General features: G+C 49.9%; 8 protein-coding genes across 9 annotated transcripts; 6 read left to right on the top strand and 2 right to left on the bottom strand.

Annotated features, from left to right (window-relative positions):
* Positions 1–872: 872 nt before the first annotated feature.
* PV10_07345 (uncharacterized protein) lies at positions 873–1,778 on the top strand (the record flags this gene model as incomplete). The annotated part of the gene is made up of 2 exons (XM_016372237.1): positions 873–1,210; positions 1,263–1,778. Exons 1-2 carry the CDS (start codon positions 1,025–1,027, stop codon positions 1,776–1,778), a joined length of 702 nt encoding a protein of 233 aa, XP_016221569.1. The 5' UTR covers positions 873–1,024.
* Positions 1,779–2,243: 465 nt separating this feature from the next.
* Positions 2,244–4,488, bottom strand: PV10_07343 (uncharacterized protein). The gene has a single exon (XM_016372235.1). It carries the CDS (start codon positions 4,435–4,437, stop codon positions 3,691–3,693), a length of 747 nt encoding a protein of 248 aa, XP_016221567.1. The 5' UTR covers positions 4,438–4,488; the 3' UTR covers positions 2,244–3,690.
* Positions 2,367–3,110, top strand: PV10_07344 (uncharacterized protein; the record flags this gene model as incomplete). The annotated part of the gene is made up of 1 exon (XM_016372236.1): positions 2,367–3,110. One exon carries the CDS (start codon positions 2,367–2,369, stop codon positions 3,108–3,110), a length of 744 nt encoding a protein of 247 aa, XP_016221568.1.
* A 145-nt stretch (positions 4,489–4,633) lies between the features above and the next one.
* Positions 4,634–5,685, top strand: PV10_07342 (uncharacterized protein). Its single transcript, XM_016372234.1, has one exon. It carries the CDS (start codon positions 4,754–4,756, stop codon positions 5,447–5,449), a length of 696 nt encoding a protein of 231 aa, XP_016221566.1. The 5' UTR covers positions 4,634–4,753; the 3' UTR covers positions 5,450–5,685.
* A 311-nt stretch (positions 5,686–5,996) lies between these two features.
* On the top strand, positions 5,997–8,482 carry PV10_07341 (uncharacterized protein). The gene has a single exon (XM_016372233.1). It carries the CDS (start codon positions 6,329–6,331, stop codon positions 8,015–8,017), a length of 1,689 nt encoding a protein of 562 aa, XP_016221565.1. The 5' UTR covers positions 5,997–6,328; the 3' UTR covers positions 8,018–8,482.
* Positions 8,483–8,520: 38 nt separating this feature from the next.
* PV10_07340 (uncharacterized protein) lies at positions 8,521–10,123 on the top strand. Its single transcript, XM_016372232.1, has one exon. It carries the CDS (start codon positions 9,028–9,030, stop codon positions 10,051–10,053), a length of 1,026 nt encoding a protein of 341 aa, XP_016221564.1. The 5' UTR covers positions 8,521–9,027; the 3' UTR covers positions 10,054–10,123.
* A 1,595-nt stretch (positions 10,124–11,718) lies between these two features.
* On the top strand, positions 11,719–13,337 carry PV10_07339 (uncharacterized protein). Its single transcript, XM_016372231.1, has 2 exons — positions 11,719–12,566; positions 12,621–13,337. The coding sequence occupies exons 1-2, from the start codon at positions 12,546–12,548 to the stop codon at positions 13,179–13,181; spliced, it is 582 nt and encodes a 193-aa protein (XP_016221563.1). The 5' UTR covers positions 11,719–12,545; the 3' UTR covers positions 13,182–13,337.
* A 224-nt stretch (positions 13,338–13,561) lies between these two features.
* On the bottom strand, positions 13,562–14,815 carry PV10_07338. Of its 2 annotated transcripts, XM_016372230.1 has the most exons (2): positions 13,820–14,815; positions 13,562–13,764 (listed from the first exon to the last, which is right to left on the bottom strand). In XM_016372230.1, the coding sequence occupies exons 1-2, from the start codon at positions 14,442–14,444 to the stop codon at positions 13,748–13,750; spliced, it is 642 nt and encodes a 213-aa protein (XP_016221562.1). In that variant the 5' UTR covers positions 14,445–14,815; the 3' UTR covers positions 13,562–13,747. The 2 variants fall into 2 exon arrangements, with proteins under 2 accessions (XP_016221562.1, XP_016221561.1); XM_016372229.1 differs by having other exon boundaries at positions 13,562–14,815.
* Positions 14,816–15,079: the final 264 nt, after the last annotated feature.

The raw sequence follows: 15,079 nt of genomic DNA, 5'->3' as shown, positions 1-15,079 counted from the left end.
GGTCGAAGAAGCTGGCTGAAAAGCTTTATTTATATAGGTCTGCAGTGGCAGCGACAGTCACAAATGCGGTTGTAAATGTGCGTCTGACTGACGATCCAGAATGACTCCTCATGGTAAAAAACAATCATTGACATCAGTTGATGAGACATGATCTGCGATGAGTGATCTGGTCCTGTGAATTGAATTCGAATGCGCGTTTACTCACTTGCTCGTGAATTTGAATCTCACCCTCCGTGCGTGCGACTTGATTCTTACCTGTATAGCCTAGGTCTCCATAGCATCATGTCTTGCACAGTCAAAAACCATAGACGCAGTAACGGAGCTGAGAGGAAAGAACGTGAATTTAAGGTCAATCACAGATTCCCCACTCGTGGAGTGGAAGGAGTCAGTCATCTTGACAGGTATGAAGGAGCCAGAAAGATGAATCATATCATCTTCGTTGTTAAGTTAACGAGGGAAGACGCATCATCAAGGGAGCCAGGGGAAGCATACGCTAATAACTAATTAGGCATGGTGTTGCGAGGCTGTAGGAAACCTATTGGTATATATATCTCCCGCTGCTCCACTTCTATGCCTTGTGCGCTCCACTATACAAGTATATATACATATCCAGACTGGATGAAGGCGGCAAGCATTCTGCGACAAGCAAACATGCAGAATCCCGCGATTTAGGCCAGGATCTTGTGCAATGGCACGGCAATGTCCTACCTCAGACCACAGGATGGGACCCTGCCAGATACCAAAACATCGTCTGTTCCAGGCTCTCGCGCTCGATTGGCACAGTAATGTCTTACACCAGATCGCAGGATGGCGACCCTAGGCGACATCAAAAAGATCATCTCTGGGCGAGACAACTTCTTCACACGATCTAGCTTATGTGAATGTCGAGCAAAATTCGTCGGTCTTGTGAATCTTCGATCTGCACTCTAGGTCCTTGTCAACTTCAACCAGAACACGCTGTTCTTGCAAACCTTTCAACAACACTCTTGCTTCTACGGCATCGAGCTTCAGGGGTCTCTCAGAGATGACAAACGCATCGACATCCGGCGGAAAGTCGTGCCTTCGACGAATCACAGGCCAAAATGAATTCGATGATGTGGACAAGTGGCTCGGAGAGAAGCACTGGCAAGGCATGATAGCCTACCGGGTTGTTGCTGCTGGGGTGGTTCCTGCTGAGGATACACGCAAAGACATGTACCAAAAGCTTGAGGTAGGCAGTCTCTCCCAAGTACCAAGAGCCACATAACTGAGTTTCGTGCAAGGATCTGACCAGAGATGAAATGACTCGCTTCAATTACGAAGAATTCCTCAAGGACCTCTACGATAAAGGTATCATTACTGAACCGGCCATTTACGAAGCGGGCGAGCCTAAAGCTGCAGAGTCGTGCTTATTCCGCCTCATCGGAAAGATCATACTGACAGGAACACCTGCACAAAAGAGAGCTCTACTCGCCACCATGAGCGGCAAGCCTGCTCCTCAGGGAGAAGAAGGTTTAGACTTGGTACCAGCGACTCCAACACCAACTCAAGGTCGGAAGCGAAAGCATGAAGAGGTGGAAGACCTGGCTCCGTATAGCATATTTTTGAACGAGTATGCCTCCCAGGCTGGCGTCATATTAAAATTCGACTACACCAACATAGCCATGTCTCCGCCTCGCTTTCGTTGCAGGATAACTCTAGAAGATGACACGTACACAGGAGAAGCAAGAAACAAGAAGACTGCCAAACAGGTTGCATGCCGAGATGCCTGTGTGGCTCTCAACTTACACTTGAAATGATCTATCTCATCACGAGATGAGCGAAGCCGTGCTACTCTTGGATATTTATTCAATTCAGCAAGATATTCCCTGCCAATCATACAGTCACGATGCATGCACCGACCCAAGAAGGTGGATGGGACAAAGAAGTTCCCAGGCAGCAGCTGTGCTTAGTGCAGACGACAGGTGAAGTAGATTGGTCAGCTCTTGAATTGGAAGATTTGTTTACGGGACGATGTGTTCGTCTTACCGACGCTCCTCGTCCTCCTCCTGGTCACCGGGTGCTTGTGCCTGTGCTTGTGCTTGTCCTAAGCAAGACATATAGCTGGGATGAGAATGGCTGAGGTTGCGAATACCCGCTGAGATAGGAAACAAGGAAGCAAATATCACCACTGAACTGCGCCTGTTTGTGGTTGCTCAATTGGACCAAGAGAAGCTACAAGCAAACACAATGAAATCCAATATAAAAGTCCCAACCAGGGACGTCCATGATCTTCGTGATTTGTATTTCGAAATGCCACTCAACTACTCTACCAGAATAATCCATCATAAGTCATTGCTCATCTCGTCCATCCACAGAAGTCTATTCACGGTGAACAGCAAGGAGCAATGTCTTCCATTTTCGTCGATACCCCGAGCTTGGTGCGCGATCTACTCAAGGCCATCGAAACCTGCCCCGTGGACCGACCATTCCTCTTTGTCGATCTCGAAGGCATTAACCTTTCCCGCCACGGATCAATTTCTATCATGCAAATACTGATTCCGGCAACTGGAGTGGTCTATCTTGTCGATGTTGTGACACTAAAAGCAGAAGCCTTTGACACAGCAAGCGACAGTGGGCTGACATTGAAAAAAGTCTTGGAGTCCGAGACAATTCCCAAAGTCTTCTTCGATGTCCGAAATGACAGCGATGCTTTGTTCAGCCACTTCGTCATCTCCCTGCAATGTGTCGTGGACATCCAGTTGTTGGAGCTTGTAACTCGCCCTGGGCAAGGCAGATATCTCCGATCCCTGTCAAAGTGCGTTGAAGAGAACGCAGGACTGGCTCGGACCGAGCTGAGACAATGGCAGAGCATCAAGGAGGCTGGCAAAAAGCTTTTTGCACCAGATAAAGGAGGAAGCTATGAAATGTTCAATGCTCGGCCACTTCCTGCGACCCTCGTGCAATATTGCGTTCAGGACGTATTGCTTATGCCAAAGCTTGTGTTGAAGTTTTCCGCCCTGTTGTCTGACACCAAGGCGAGCAAGGTTGCGCAAGAAACAACACGAAGGATCCAAGAGTCTCAGAGTGCTTCATACCAGAGCCATGGGCGGCACAAAGCCATTGGGCCACAATTTCAAAACATGAGGTAAGCAAGATACATTCATGGATTTCGTTGAGTCAAATCTAACGGTGGAAAGTGGATTCCCCACATTGTCACATCCGATGAATATCGTGCGTTCTCCATCCTTACTTAGGGAGTTCTGTACTTTGGCAACTTAGGAGGCGATATTTGGAGAGGAAGAAAGATGTTCCAGAGGTGAATTGTCATTTTCTCCAAAGTCGGTAGCTTTCAGCTTCCTTCTTCAGTCTGGTGTCCTTGTATTGAGAATGATTAGGCGCTAGGATTCAAGAGAATGTAGTGTAAAACTGATGCCCCCACGCGATTTTCTCTCAATCTTTCACTTCTCTCTGGCCAGTAACATGACTGCTCCAGGACTGATTCCGCAAGACACGCCGGAGGCTCGAGTGAATTGAAGGACAGCCTGACCCCGGCGACAACAGCCTAACGATCCTTAGTCAGGTGCTTCAGCAGCAAAGACGCTGATTCTGTTGTCTCCTTGGGCGGATTCCCGTTATCCTAGCATGGGATTTATAATGACTACGTCGATCGTGGTATATTGACGATAGTTCTCCGACTGTGTTGATGACCGTGGTTCTTGTACCGCGCATCTATTTTTCTCCGCCCCCGCCTCCCATTGTCAGCAGGACGAGAATCAAACCGACCCACCAATATTTTTGAAGGAGGGACTTCTCCTGTTGCGGGTCCTCGACGATCTCCCGTCCGTCAGCGCCAACCACAGGAGGAGCTCGAGTAGCCAAAGTAGGAGCGAGGCGGGCTTGAGCAGTCATGAGGTTGACTTTGATCGGTTCAAACAGAGCGAGTTGTCGAGCAGCCTCTTCTCTTGCCTTCTTTGAATTTGGAACAGGGGGTCTTGCTGGAATGGGCTTCCCCTTTGCCTTTGCCCGAGCGACCTTTTTCTGGTATCTTTCTTCTTCTGGGGTGAGTGGAGGGGGTGTCAAAGGGGAGACTGAGGCGGAGAACACTGATCCATCGTCTGGAGATAACCACAGATCAATCTTTTGGTGGAGGCCCTCACTAAATGTGTCGAGAGTGGTGACGGAGGATGATCCATCAGGAAGGAGAATGCGGACGAGTTTGGATGAGGTGGCCCCTGCAGTGGCGGACTGGGGAGACGCTGGAACAGGCGGGGACCAGGAAAATAATGAGTGTTTCCGTTCAGTGGGGTCATACGATATGGTGACGAGTGGTTTGACAGGAGAATCAGTAGGAGTTACGAGTTGGTAAGAGAGGGTAGCGGATTTCTGGTAGTGGACTGGGGGTTCGTTCGCAGCCAGGGCGAAATTGAAGAATGTGAACAGCAGCAGCACGAGGCTGCGTGCTAATGGAATCGGCATGATACGCGAGTGGAGTTGCGAATGCCGATGTCCTTTGTGAGACTGGCGAGGCCCTATTCCATGATATGAAGATGCTGATGTCGATGACCAGATTAGCATCGACGTGGTTGTGGCCCAGAATGGAAGGTGTGGCGAAGCTATGTCGAGCTAAGGTAAGAAGTTTCTCAAACGATGGCTCTTTCCGTCTGAGAAAGATATTACATCTAGGTAGGCAGGCACCAACACGCTCCTTCCTTCACTACCTCCTGTCCAAAGGTAGTCGCGCCTTCCCTTCACTCAACCCAAGGCGCAGGGTGCGGTACAAAATGTAGTGAAAATGGATTTCCTCCAAGGCTCTCTTGGAGGCTCTAACCTCTCCTCGTCCAACGTTCTGAATGACTTTGGCTTTGACCTTGGCGACCTCTCAGATCCTGACCAGCTGGACAACATGGCATCCACCTCTTCGACTGGTACTGCTGGCCAAACCATCAATGAAAAAGACAAGATTCATCCAGATATCGCCCCAGACCTCGAGATTCATCAAGCGTTCATGCGCCAAGCCATCAATGTTGCGGAAGAAGCCCTCGCTGGTGGTGAAACTCCTGTTGCGTGTGTCCTTGTTCGCGATGGCGAGGTTGTCGCTCGTGGAATGAATGACACCAATCGATCTCTCAATGGCACTCGACATGCCGAATTTCTCGCCATCGCCGAGTTCCTTTCCAAATTCCCCATTACCGAGTTCAAAAACACCGATCTCTACGTCACCGTGGAGCCATGCATCATGTGTGCTTCGGCTTTGAGACAATACGGAATTCGATGTGTTTATTATGGCTGTGGCAATGATCGATTCGGTGGGAACGGAAGTGTTCTAGCAGTCAACTCTGACAAGGGACTGGAAAAGGGATATCCGAGTTACAGTGGAATCTTCCGCAAGGAGGCCATCATGTTGCTACGTCGGTTCTACATCCAGGAGAATGAAAACGCACCAAACCCTAGAGCCAAAGGAAATCGAGAATTGAAGCCTGTGGTCTGAATGAGGAGGTTGCCGCAGATGGTGATTACGGAATCAGGGCAGAATCAGCCCGAGGGTTGAACGTCGAGAGCGGGTTTCGGCGAGGTGTCAATCGAACAATGAGACATTCAGAAGCATAAAGAAATGGTGCAAGCAGGTGATTGTTTGCAGTGAATATGTATTAGCCTGTCAATCTGGCACCCATCGAGTGTACTGGAGAGTCGAAGACAATACCAATCAAGTGGCTTTTGAATTAACTTCTCTTCTATTGCTGACAATTCATCGTGATCATTCACGTGGATGAATAGAAGTACAGTTCGCTAAACTTTCTTCTTATAGTACTTGACTTTTGGGTTGCTCCGTGATGAGTGGGCTCCAAGTGCCCCAAGAGCCCCAAGTGGCGACGCTAAGGCGGCTAAACGGGCAGATGGCAGAACTTAGGGGCAAGGGACCCCCTATAAGCCAGGCGTTACGGGGGTGCCAGGCGGTGCCAGGACAGCAGTGGGGAGTCTTTTAATAAGCTGGTGCCAGTCAGCCGGCGCGCACCCGCAGGATCGTGATCCGTTCGCAGAGGCTAAAATAAGGTGACGAGCTTTTGCCAGCACATTTCTTGAACTGCCTGACGGTATTGCCTTTGACTTGTCTGCTTGATTTTTCTACAATCTCTTGCACTACCTTTGTTCAATCTCTTTCACTTTCACTTTCACTTGATTAATTTTCAGCAAGTCAAGTCGATTCAGCATCCTCGTCCCTCGTTGCTATTGTCTTCTGTTTCCCAGACGCGCCGCGTCATTCATCTACCCTCCTCCTCCTTCTACCTCGAGTCATTCGAGATCGATCTTATTCCACTTTTGTTTCCGTCACCAACACAACTCTCCATCCACCTGCAGCATACTGATCATGTCTGCTACGCGTACAAAGAAACCTGCGGCTTCGGCTGCTACTACTGCCAAAAAGGCCGTCAACTCGACGAAGAATCCTGTCCCTGCGTCCAAAAAGACTGTGCAGACAAAGACAGCAAAGGTCGAGACAAAAGCTACCACAAAGACTCAAACTTCGAGCAAGAGAAAAGCTGAAGAGGTTGAAGAGGAGCCAAAAGTCAATGGTATCAAAAGAGTCAAGCCTAGTGCTACCACAACCAATGACGAGGACAAAGCTGTCAAGACCGTCAAATCAAGTCCCCCTAAAAAGACTGCCGCGTCGAAAGCTCCTGCAGCGACGAAATCCAGAGCTAAAAAGGGCCCTGTGAACAAAGCCCCGACCGAGAAGCTGAACGTGTATGTGTTTGGTGAAGGGTCCTCGGGCGAATTGGGCTTGGGCAGTGCCAAAGGTCAGACCGAAGTCAAGAGACCGCGTTTAAACCCCAATTTGAGCGCCGATACGGTCGGAGTGGTCTCCTTGTCGGTCGGTGGAATGCACACAGCTGCTCTGACCCATGACAACAAGATCCTGACCTGGGGAGTCAACGATCAAGGTGCTTTGGGTCGGGATACTACATGGGACGGTGGTTTACGCGACATTGCCGGAGATGGCAGCGATAGTGACGACGATTCTGACAGCGGCTCCGACACTGCCGTCAACCCCAAGGAATCAACTCCAGGAGAAGTCGACATTTCCGAACTGCCTGAGGGTCTCGTCTTTACCCAGGTTGTCGCCACCGACAGTGCAACCTTTGCCCTCACTACTGAAGGTGATGTCTACGGCTGGGGCACATTTCGGTCCAACGAGGGAATCTTTGGCTTCGACAGTAACACCCTGATCCAACTCCGACCTAAGCTCATCAAAGGCCTCAAACAAATTGCCTCACTTGCTGCCGGTGCCAACCATGTGCTTGCGTTGCAACACAACGGGATTGTCTATGGATGGGGCTCTGGCCAACAGAACCAGTTGGGGCGAAGAATTCTGGAACGAAGGGCCACCAACAGCTTGATTCCCATGCCCATCGGCCTACCCAAGAAAATCGTCAATCTCGGTGCAGGCGCTTACAATTCATTTGCCGTGCGTGAGAATGGCGAGGTCTATTCTTGGGGCTTGAACAACTTTGGACAGACTGGCATTCCTAAAGAATTTGATGAGACCGGCGCCAGTGTAGGGTCGGATGTTCATGCCCCCGAGGCAATCAAGTCATTAAAAGGAAAGGGCAAGGTCACTTGTATTGGGGGAGGTGCTCACCACACCGTTGCAGTCACCGATAAAGGTGAGCTCCTTGTCTGGGGACGCTTGGACGGCAATCAGCTGGGCTTGAAAGTGTCAGACCTCCCTCAAGACCAAGTTGTTCGCGACACCGCAGGGAACCCACGTATTCTGACGATGCCGACACAAATCCCCGGCATTGATGCTGTCCAAGCAGCCGCTGGCTCCGACCACTGTGTTGCCATTGACCGCAAAGGCAAAGCGTACGCATGGGGATTCAGCACGACGTTTCAGACTGGGTTGGGAACCGACGATGATGTGGAACTGGCCACTCAAATTGATAACACGGCAGTTCGAGACAAGAAATTGGTTTGGGCAGGTGCCGGTGGGCAATTCAGTATCATTGCAGGCCTGGCACAGGTCCCTTTGACCAACGGAGTCAATGGACATGCTTGAGAGACACGAGATTGGTGAAATTTATTTCTTTGTATACTAGATCTTGTCTCCGAAGCGGATGGTTGGAGGGAGACACACTTCTGCCAGGATGCCATGCGCTGTTGAGGGCTGGGATGAGTAACACAAGTCGACCAACAATGATAGAGCTAGCTTGGGGATGGTCTAGCTGACGATCGAGCTCAAAAGTGGCTGATGAGCAGCACAGCGTTCAGTGCTTGTTACAGTAATTCAATATCGGGTTTTTCTTTGGTTTGTGGTATGTGCCTTCCTTGCCTAAGTAGTGTATTTGGTTGATGGGAGAAGAGGTCGCCCCTAAAAAACCCCTTGATCCTCCAACTTTAGGGGGGACAGAGAGCCTGAAGAGCCCGAGGGGCCACAGAGATCACTGACACTTAGGGGCAACATGGCACTCAATACCTCCAAGCCCAAGCTATATCTTGTACCTACAATAATAATCAAAAGTCCTTTCTTTATTGGTCCGGTACCTGAAATCATCCACCATCCACTCCCGTCCAAATCCAACCGCTGACACCACATCTCCATCCACCATACCAACTTCGTTCAAGATCCCCATCCATCCAACCCCTCTTCAATCCTCAATGCCATGGCATCATCCCGATGCTGACCCTCTTGTCCCTCATTTCGGTTCTCCAAAAACCATGTACGACATTCGACTTCCCCTCATCAAGGGATCATCCAAGAGCCGAGCTTCATTCCTCAAAAGAGGCACAATGTCTACCCAAGGGAGGATTGATGCCGGTTACCATTGACCTCTGAATCATTGAGTAGGACTTCTATATTAGAAATCGATATTGTTTGATCCGTAGGACTGACTGACTGACTCTCTATCTCATTTCATATCCCTCTTCTTATCTCTCAACGATAGCAGAATCTAACATTTTATCTTTACTATCACGATCGAGTACATTTCTACTTACCCCTCACGCATTGATCGCTGTCTCTATTTCAATTATTGCACTGCCAACGAAATACAAACCACAACCACCAACATGAGCTCCTCCGGCCCCCCTGTCCCATTCACTTCCCTCCCATTATCCAAAACCCACGCTTCCGCCCGCCTCAACGCATGGGGCGCATACGGCGACAATGACGAACTCGGATTCCTGAACCGTCAAACCCCGTCCCTCATCGCCGCCGCGGCCGCCAGCGAAATCCGCACTGGTGTACGCGTCAAACTCGACGCCGCCCTTGACTTTCAAGGCGACAAACCATTGTTCGGACGACAAATCTTCCAAAAGGACGTCTACCAGAAGAAACCCCGCGTTGTCCACGACGACACATGGACATTCAACACGCAAAGCTCTTCCCAATGGGATGGACTTCGACATTTCGGATATCAAAAGGCAGGTCGGTTCTATAATGATGTAACGGTGGAGGATGTTGCAGGACAGGGAGAAAAGGGGAAATCGAATCCTAATATCCTCGGGATTCATAAGGCGGTTGAACAGGGAGGGATTACTGGGAGGGGGGTTTTGGTGGATTTTAGGAGATGGATGGAAGAAGGACCAGGAAAAGAAATTGTGGCGGCGGAAGGCGGGTTTACGAGTTTCCAAACTTCGGGGATTAAATTCAAGTGGCTGTTGGAGACGTTGAAGTGGCAGAATAATACGGAGCCAAAGTTTGGGGATATACTTCTTGTGAGATCGGGGTTTTTCAAGGAGTATTATCGAATGTTGGAGCAGGAACCGGCAGAGTTGGATCGATTGACGAATATGTCGCCGCCTGGGTTGGGTGGTGTGGAACAGAGTGATGAGGTTTTGAAGTGGATTTGGGAGAATTTCAGTGCGGTTGCGAGTGATCATCCCAGTTTTGAGCGTTGGCCCACGCCGTTCGATTGGTCGATGCATGAGGTTTTACTGGGTGGTTGGGGTTGCAATATTGGTGAGTTGATGGATTTGGAACAGTTGAGTAAAGAGTGTGCTAAACAGGGACGCTGGTCTTTCTTCGTGGCCAGTGTTCCAAATTATGTACCTGGAGGTGTGGCCAGTCCTGTCAATGGAGTGGCTATCTTCTGAGCAATGACTGAAATTGTTATACATAAGAGAAAGTCAATAGGAGAAATGGAAAATAAAACATATCATCATGCTTCTCGTGGTTCTCATGTTGATTCCATGTGCACAACTCCCACTCCTTCACCAAGACTGGGACCGGAACCTGTCCCAAGTCGATGATTGTCATTCTGATATACAAATAATAATACATGTCAAGTGGCCGTTCATCCTGATCCAACCATCCATACATCCCTTGATCGCCGAAGCGCAAAGTGAGTACTCAAACGCCGACCGGACGCCAAATGATCCTATTCCATACCTATCGGTAGTGTTGACAAGGGGAAAGCATGTCATTGCTTGTGGATGATGACCAAGGTCGGCCACGCCAAACCTATACTGAGCTCGTGCCCACTCCGAGTCGAATACGACTCGGGCTGGGGAGGGGGAGGATGGTTCGTCGTCCTCCCCGTCCCAGTTTGTCTTGTTGTACAAGGGGCATGGCTCAGCCAAACGGTCTGTCGGTCTCGTCATCGTAGAGAGCGAGTAGTAAAACAGATCCTGGACCTGAACACCGATCGACCGTCTGCCCAACCGACCAAAGTGGACTAATTGAGAAAAGGACTTATAACATCATTGTCACCTCCAACATCACTCTTGTCACCAACTTCCCCTCCTCTCCAGCCAGTCCATTGTCATGCGATGTTTTTGATCTTCATGGCTGAAGGCATTTGGTATGGGCTTAGACTTCCGCATGTGGTGACCTTTGTCGTGGTCAAACGTCATGCCAAAACATGATTCACTTTGGCCTTCGTATAAATCCGCACGAGGGGTTGCCGGCCGTCTGGGTGATTCAATCTCAGGAACTGCGAGGTGAGATGGGTCTGACTGAGTGACGTGTTCGTATGGTTGTGTGTGTGAACCGCCGTTGGTTTTGTGTGGCAGTATCTGCTCGATCCAGCTTTGATGGCCTGGCTTGGGAGCGTGGATGGTTGAGCAGAAGGGTGGAGGAGGAAGGTTGATTGTGTCTGCTCTTTTCTGAGTCAAAGGCACCACCGAGTGGTTCGTCGTCAGCTGAGAAGTGGAGCCATGATCGGTAGTATTTGGGAATGAGTAGTCCGAGGCGTCTGGCTCTGGGTGAGTGTGGTGTCCTGGAGTACTGATTAAAATTGGTATCTTGTCCATCATGGTATTGATGATGTTGGGATGGTGTAAGGTCAGATTTAGAAGTTTAGTGTTTGATGGATAAAGGCTTGTGATATCGTTTTCTGGGGAGTAGAGCAATGCAAGATCAAGGAAACAGAACCTGGGGCACGCTTGTTATATGATGGACTAACGGAGACAGAATTCCGGCGACCTGGGATCCACGGCGACATAAGGGCGACACAAATACTCATCTTCTCGGTGATTCTCAATCCGACTCACGAGACCATGAAAACATAGAGATTCTGTTAGGTAAGCCGCGTTGCCATGCCGAGAGTCATTCGCCCGGGAATCTGGGAGTATCGAGTGAATAAAGGGCTCAATCCTGCCTGTTTGAGTGAAAGCCTGAGGTCCCCGCTTCTCAAAGGCTGTGCAGTCTTGGTGCCTTTGAAAGTGTCTCAGAGATGGGATTCTGACCTATGGGCATAGATGGTCCTCTGAGTTGAACAATGCGGGCGGGCGGGTAGATCATGCGATGTCTGGCAGTCTAACACATGGGAAGCTTTGACTTACTTTGGGTACGTCTCGGGTCTCGGGTCTCGAGTCTTGCGTGGTGTATGGCAACTCTGGTCTAGTCCTATCTAGAATCTGGGGTCACGACACATGATCTTGGTGCTGTCCGTCAGCAATCAGCAATACTGGCATGCATGAGAAATGGCGCACAGCTTGAAAGACGTAAAGCATCAAGTTGGATGTTGAGTGTTGGATGTCGTGTCCTGTCGGTAGATGGTGGACGTGGTGAGGGAAAGTCCAACTGTCACAAACTGATCTGGAAGGTGCGATTCCAAGAGTGGAGCATAAGGTGACAATACGGTAATACGGTATTACCCGGCTGTCACCTGCAATTTTGTCTGTCACGATGGGACCCTGCAATACGGGAAGGAACGCGACCGCGAGTGTTGAACTCTATGAGGGAAGGTGCGACTGGACTGGGCAAAATGCCTCTCGTATCATTCGACTCCCGATCCACGGCGGCCTCCCTCCATCAACCACACCTCGTCCAGTAATCTGGCATTGTTGTGCAGCACCTGCTCCTGTCTAGTCATGCCACTGGACGACACGTCCCGTACTCTGCTCGAGGCTGGACTCAATGACGCTGGGCTCACTCACCCACCCACGAATTGCCTCAGTAATGCCTTACGAGAACCGCCGCATCCCACTCATGCCACACGAGGACTCAGGCTGGCCATGGCAACATAAAAGGTTTGTCTGCAAACTACCAACAGACACTGTTCCCCATCTCCAAGAACAAGAGAGTAAACAAAGCCTAATCACAAAACACAAGTCTTTAAGCATTCATCTTACATTGATTCAAGATGATGTCCCAAACAGCACCAGTATGTTCATGTTCTGCGGTGATCCACGTGACCTGTCCCCTGACAATTGCTTAGGTTGTTGAAACCAGACCTAGATCTGCATCAACAGATGTCAAAGACAATGCATTTGTCTCCGTCTACAATGACGGTGATCTCACCGACCTCCTTTTCAAAGAACCCGCCTTTGCGGCAGGCTTTTTGGTTGAAACCGAAGAGCCACACAAGGCAGACGGCGTTGCCATTTCCAGAAGGAAACCAGCAGCTCACTTCAACACCGGCACCACTCCTCCCCCACCTACGGTGAAAGCTACAGTCACTGCACAACCCGCCAAGGCACCTATGGAAGAGGCCACGAAATCGTCGCCCCCACCAGAGAGATATGAAAGAAGACCGAGTTTCATCGAGGTCACTCTCCCCGCCGAGCACAAGGAGAACCATCATCCTACCACCAAATCCCACCCACATCCACACTCACACCAGCACCGACAAGAATCGTCGGAAGAGCACGTTATGGACTGGTGGCCAGAGAATGATAGTACCGCCCAGCATGTGTGGGTTGAGAAGAACCAAACTTCAGCTGACGAAGAGGAAGATATCTTTGAGGATGCCGTCTGGTCCGAGACATTCTATGATTGAAAAATCATACGGTTGGAGTTGATTTGTATATAACGATTTATGATTGCCATGTCCAGGCCATATGAGCCGAGGACGGCGCCGAGGACCAGGGATTCAATGACTGTATCTCATCTTAGTATGAATACTGGGGTACATGTATGCAATTCATAATGCTATTCTATCATACCTAAACCTCTTGATTATTGTGTCTTTGTGATCGTCCGCTGTTGTGTATTACTCGAGATGAAACTCCACGAAGTATGGTGAACTGCATATTGTGAAGGCTCCGCCCGCTACGTCATACAAACAGTTGCACATGTCAGGGAAAGTGAGGGAAAGTCTGGGGTAAATGTTATGATTGCTACTAGGGTGACATATCATGCCAGGATTTTCAAATTAGGATATGCATATCATTATTAGTATCGAGTGAGGAGCAATAAGGCTCAGGTATCGCATCAGCCATCGCATTCCCATATCCATATCTGCAACCATATGAATTCATAACAAAGGATGCCCCGCTTGACAGATTTTTCCAAATTATCACACTAATGGAAGTTGTCGCTGCAAATCGTCACAATTTGACGAAATCATTCGCTCGTATTCCCTGGTATCATAAATGAGAAACAATTCCGCTTATTCAGAGAAACCATCGGGCATACCGGCATTTGCGACCTTGACAGTGACAGGAGGGTGTTCGACATCCTCGTGCTGAACCTTGGGGACGACGATGCGCAACAAGCCAGCCTCAAGTCTGGCGTGGGTGTTGTCACGGTCGACGTCGACAGGGAAGTTGAATGCGCGCAGCATTTCTCCGATCTGGCGCTCGTGGGTGGTGAGATGAGGCTCCTTCTTGACCAGTTTGGTGCTACCGGCGTCGCTGCCGTGGTGAACGACTTCTTGAGCGGCGACCTCGAGGTGATTGGGTTTGGGTGTGCCTGGTCGCGACTTGATCACTGGCACTTCGAAGAGTTCGTCCTCGGGGATCTCAGGTCGGGTGAACTTGGTCGACAGCAGGAGTGTTCTTGTCGTTGTCCATCGGATGTGCATCTGTGCCTTGTCGCTCACACCGGGCATCTCGACTTCAATGTAGAAGTTCTTCATCGTCTCCCGCACATCGGCATGTGACTGGTGGACATCGAGATCTTTGTCGTGAACGGCCTTGTGCGCCTTGTGCGCCAGGTATGGCAGAGGAAGGTGGTGAAGGTGGTGGCCCTTCTCTGGGTATGTGTGCGACACGTATGTCGTTGGGTATGGTTCGATCTGGGGGTAGAACATGTACGACATGGTGATGGTTAAAGGTGGGTGGTGATTTTAAAGAAGAGTGATTCAAGGTGGCTTTTGGTTTTCTAGGTCTTTGCGACTGTAGATGAGGTTGTTGATTTCTTTCAGATTCAAGTGTTTGGATTCTTTCTGGAAGGATTACCTCGTGCCAGGTCCGTGGACGCGACACTTTATAGGAATTGCAACCTTTGTGGACATTTTGCCAATGCTGGTGACCTTCTCCCCAGCCATGACCATAGCCGCCCTGTTCTCCGAACTTTCTCTCACATCACGGGAATTCTCGTTTCAATCCAACATCGTCGTCTTGCCAGAAGCATCGAGACGACTCGGAATGTGATCACGGGTATCCTTTTGCCAAGTATGAGGGGTCAGACCATGTCCAACAAAGTAGTTGTGAGCAGGGGTCCAAGCGGACCGCATATAGGCGTGGCATGCAATAGTGGACTGATCTATTGAAAAGTCAGCTCCTTTAAACAACCTTAAGGTGTGGGCGTGTGCGTCAATCAATAAAAATCAGCTCAAAGTTTGACGGCCTTGACCGGTATGGGGCGCCGTCACCCGGGGCCTCGGCTAGTGACGCCGAGAAGAAGACCCAAAAAACGAGATCCCCAGGCACGCGAACACACCCAAAGACGCCA

Source organism: Exophiala mesophila (genome assembly GCF_000836275.1).
Source record: "Exophiala mesophila strain CBS 40295 unplaced genomic scaffold supercont1.5, whole genome shotgun sequence".
Classification (NCBI taxonomy): Eukaryota; Fungi; Ascomycota; class Eurotiomycetes; order Chaetothyriales; family Herpotrichiellaceae; genus Exophiala; species Exophiala mesophila.
Note: the sequence above shows the minus strand (reverse complement) of the source record. Positions and strands in the feature narration are given on the sequence as shown.